The 5,008-nt window shown below is 28.5% G+C and overlaps 1 protein-coding gene across 1 annotated transcript; it reads right to left on the bottom strand.

Annotated features, from left to right (window-relative positions):
- Window positions 1-1,338: 1,338 nt before the first annotated feature.
- Window positions 1,339-3,357, bottom strand: LOC107471452 (allene oxide cyclase, chloroplastic). Its single transcript, XM_016090914.3, has 3 exons — window positions 3,020-3,357; window positions 2,759-2,880; window positions 1,339-1,994 (listed from the first exon to the last, which is right to left on the bottom strand). Exons 1-3 carry the CDS (start codon window positions 3,243-3,245, stop codon window positions 1,611-1,613), a joined length of 732 nt encoding a protein of 243 aa, XP_015946400.1. The 5' UTR covers window positions 3,246-3,357; the 3' UTR covers window positions 1,339-1,610.
- Window positions 3,358-5,008: the final 1,651 nt, after the last annotated feature.

Genomic DNA, 5,008 nt, shown 5'->3' with positions numbered 1-5,008 from the left:
AGAGTGGGTTAGTGCGAGAGAGAGAGAGGTTGGTTCAAAGAGGATTGAAGAGAGGGTGGTGCATGGATTTGGGAGGGTAATCTTGGAACCTTGTACAACAACCATTTAGAACTTACACGAGAAAGAAAGAAGATGGTGATGATGCTCAGAGACTTGGAAGAAAAACTTGGAAAAACAGGGGAGCAAGTCCTTTTGTTTAGTTTCCTACTTCGCTTCAATTTACTTCCCACTTCATGCTTGGTCAACCTAGATCTAATCCAATTTTATACCATTATGAATTATCTATTTGAAATCTTTCTTTTTTTTGGTTTCTTAGAGTCCTTGTCCTCCTTTAAATAGACAAATAAATTAACCTTTTCAATACATAATAATTTCAGCTTGTTAATATTGACGCTATTAAGGATATTCAATTCGATTTCGATCTAATTTGTTTAAATAGAATTGATAATCGAACTTACAATAAATCGATTTGAGAATAGAACGAGTTAACTTATAAATAGAGTCAAATGTGAGTTTAAACCTAATCCTGTTAAATTTATTAGTACTTTTATATATAATAGTACATAGTTAAAATGTATTATATATGTATAATAAAATTAAACCCACATTCTCTCTTTTTTGTAATTTTAATATAAATTATATTATGATTTGCTGTTTCTAATTTTAATATATATTTAGTTTTATATTTTTTTATTAATATGTTTATAAAATATAGAATAATTAAATATTGTGTTTGATTACAAAAAAAAAATAATTTAAGATGTGAAATATTAGAGTGTGAATAAGATTAGAGTGTTTTTTTTTAACTCGGGTAAAATAAGGTTAAATTTTAAAAAAAGATTAACTTACAAATAAAATTAGATTGAAATCTAAACCCTATCGTATCATATATATTTTAGACTGCATTAAAAAGATCACTAAAATTGAGAGATAGAGACTAAATTAAGTTTTTGTATTGTATTTAATGTAAAATATACTAAAATATTTTATATCTTAGTATTATATTTTAATTTTCTAATCGCCAAACACAATACTAAATCTCAATTTCTCTCTCAATCCCAATTCCTGAAAATAAACGCTACTTTAACAATTTGATATTGATTCGAAAATAGTAATGACACATTGAAACTGAAAAAATATTCTCACATGAAAGAATTGCCTATTGTTATTCAACGGGACATCCCCACAAAAATTAATCTCCAATAACCAGAATGATAACTACATAACAATTCAGCACCTCTCTTTTAATTTTCACCTTACATCCGTTTTAAACATAATTTTATACCAAAAATAAATAAATATTTATTGTAGTGTGAAACAAACATGGATGATGATGACTTATCAAAATAAATTAATTCAATTACTTTTGATAACATCATCTAATTATTCCTCTAAACAATAAATGTCTAATTTTTCATCATCTCTAAACACACAACTAAGATGAATTGGATCCTATGCAAGTCACTAACAACAATCATGTCAACGTAGCAGAATCCAGAAAAGTCATTACAACAAAGAAATTAAATTCGGCTTGTCTAGTTTATGAAGGAAGAAGAAAAAGTAAACAACATGAAACCAACTAAGACATTAAATTTTGTTCCTTTTTCCTCTCAGTCAGTGAAACCAGAAATAACAGCATGAGGGTGACAGGCCTTGGCATCTGGGGTGGGCTCAACAGACGGGCTTGGGTCAACGGGCTTGGAAAGAAGCTCTTGAGGCAAGTCCTTGATACCTTTGAGGTAAAAAGTGTAGAAGAGCTTAAAAGGGAAGATAATCTGGTGAAGCTTGACTTGTCCATAGGCACCTTCAAAGATGCCGGAGCCGCCGGTGACGGCGAGGTAGGTGTCCTCATAAGTGAGGTATGATCCTTGTACTGAAATGTGGCCATAGTCTCCAAAGTAGAAGCTGTATATGGCTTCATACCTGTCCCCTTTCTTCTCTGATTTGTTTTGGATTAGAACACCCACTCGCTTTTGAAGGCACCCTGTGTACAACTGCATCAATCAAATCACCATAACATAAGTTTCTACTGCAAAATTCAAGTTCTTTAATCATGGTGCATGTTGGAATTTCAAGTGCTGTAAATTAACTTAAGATACACAAAATTGAACAATTAATCAAATGGAAATGTTTGATAACAAAAAAGAACTAGTCAAAAACAATCAGAACTTGCCTGTTTTATTTAGTATTCATTATGAATCCGACTTTTTTTTTTGTTTCCCTAGTATTACCGTTAATCGAATTAGCAGAGATCATGGAAATAATTGGTAACTATGACCAATCTATTTAACATAATATATATCAAGATATGAGTTATAATTTTCACATGAAAATTTCTTAATGTGAGTTGTTGCCTACCTTATTTGATTATGCATTGTAGGTTGAAATTGTTAGAGATTAAGTTATCTAAGTTTAATATTTGAGTTAATTTGTTAGTTTTATAAGTTTAGATTTTGGTGAAAACTCATATGCATTCGTCTTTAAGTGCAGTTGATAGTTGAGAAACGTTAGATGAAAAATTAGTCAAATCAGTCAACGGGTTTCAATTATCAATTTCTCGTGAAGTCAACTGTATTTCAGTTTCCACCTTAGATTTTATATTTAAGGACTCTCAATGGTCAACTTTATATATGAGTTTTTACCATTTTGTTTTGGTGCCGAAATAAATTGATAGATCATATACCAAAAATGAAAAAAAGGTAAAATTGTAAGTAATTAAGTATTTTATTTTAGAAGAAATCAAAAGAGGTATTCTAACCTTGTTGCTGAAAGGGACTAGATCTCCAAGAGAATTGACACTCTTTTGACTTAATCGAAGATATGCAGGGCTTCCACGATCTCTCTCATTGATCTCATAAACACTCAGTTCTTGAACTTTCACTGCAACATGCATCATCATCATCAACCACAAAAAAAAAATCAGAGAGTCAACGCATATATTCAAGCAGAAAGAAATTAAACCACAGTTTCAGAGCAACACAATAAAAAGTGTTGCCAAAACACAAAAGCGTTCAGTTACCTGAGTCAGATGATGATTGAGCTTGGCTTCTTAAAGTAAAAGACCTTTTAGGAACTGATGAGTAGTGTGGTGAAGTGGTGATGTTTAGTTTCAGTGTTTTAGAGAGAGATGATGATGAGTATGAAGTAGTGAAGGGTAAGATTGTTGCTGTTGGGTGAAAGTTGGAAGCTTTGAGAGAGAAAGAAGAGAGTGTTTTGAGAGAAGAAGTAGTTGATGAGGAAGCCATGGTTGAAGAAGATCTGAGAAGTGAGAAGAGTTTGGAAATTGGAATGAGAATGAGAAAGAAAGAAAATATAAAGAAAAAAAAAAAAGTGGAAGGTTATTGGGGTGTGTGTGGAGAGAGTGAGGGTGGCAATGGTGGTTTATATATTGGGAAAGAGAACAAATAAGGAATGGCTGTCACATCATTCAACTCTTATTTATTCTACTTTTTTGGTGAATGGGGATAATCTTATTTCATTTTTGTTTTGGTAATAATAAATCCTAAGATTTGTTGAGAATATAAAAAATATATTCTTTTTCTGTTTTTATTCTTTTTAATAAGGGTATTTAAAGTATTTACTAACAAAAAAATTATCTTCTATATTATTATTATTATACCAAACAAATAAAAAAGACTAATTTTTTTGGTAATAGATTGGAGGAGTGTATTATGCATAATTATGGAGAGTTAGTGTATTTTTTATGAATATGGAGACAATTTTTTTGTTTAAATTAAAAACTACAAATCTAAGGGTCGGCTAAAAAACAAAAAAAAAATAGAAAATCTAAATTGGAGGGTTTAATTTGTATGTTCAAAAATTTTTTTACGTTGGAATACGAACATGACCCTCAGATTTGTAATCAAATTTATAGTATGAAAATACATTAAGTTTTTATATTATTGAAAAATACTACCTATATTACAATACAAAAAATAAAAATCCAATAAAAAATATAATAAAAAATATTATGTATATACTAAAACTAACTATCGAAATTAGTCATTATTTATTTATATAAATATATATATTTTTTATATTTTAATTTAGTGACTGATTTTAATATACATCTAATATAGTTATAATCAATTATATTTTATTTAGAAAAAGAAAATTATAAGAGATANATCTTATTATTTTAATTTAAAATAATTAAATTCTATTTTTTATTTTAAAAGAGTTTAATCCATGATGTATTGTGGCATATGTCTTGGAATTCACTTTCTCATATGCATTTTAAAAGGATCGGAAAAGAATCAACTAGTATATATAATTGAAAAAATAAAAAATAAAAATATGATCATTCAAAGAAAGGGATACTAGTCATATTACCGACCAGTGAGATAAAATTAAGATCATATTGCAAGTGAGGGTGGACGGAGAGAGTGAAACGTGGTTAACGTGTGAAAATGTGGAGAACGCGGAAGAACACAGTCCATGGTAGAGACTAGAGACTAGAGACTCCAGTCAAATGTATTCACGTTTATCATACAAAATTATCATTTAATTTCTAAGATTCAACTGTATTACAAAATTCATTCTTCTATATTGATATTTTCTACAAAACAAACCTCACTCAGTCACAATCATCAATATATATGTCATCTATTTTATTCTATTCTTCATATTATCAAAATATTTCTCATAAATAAAAGAATAATATCAACTTTTTCGTCCATCCCTTTTTTTTCATATAAAATGGTTGTACGTACTTTACAATTTATATATAGTTTTATAAATTATAATGATGCTCTTTAATTGTCAATACCAACTAAAAAACTAAATACACATTAACTTCATCTCATTATACACTGAGTGTCCTGTTAATAATTATTTTCGTTGATTTCTCTCATCAACTTAAATTTTTAAAATGAGTAATTTCATTATATAATATCAGAAATTTTTTGTCCAAAAAAATTTAAAATTCGATCATTGACAAATTCTAAAATAAAAAAATAAGTATAAGACAAATAAAAAAAACCTATATAAATATCAAATAAACCCAAAT

Source organism: Arachis duranensis, chromosome 10, assembly GCF_000817695.3.
Source record: "Arachis duranensis cultivar V14167 chromosome 10, aradu.V14167.gnm2.J7QH, whole genome shotgun sequence".
NCBI classification, from domain to species: Eukaryota; Viridiplantae; Streptophyta; class Magnoliopsida; order Fabales; family Fabaceae; genus Arachis; species Arachis duranensis.
The sequence above is the reverse complement of the archived record's forward strand: the minus strand, read 5'-3'. Positions and strand labels throughout refer to the sequence as shown.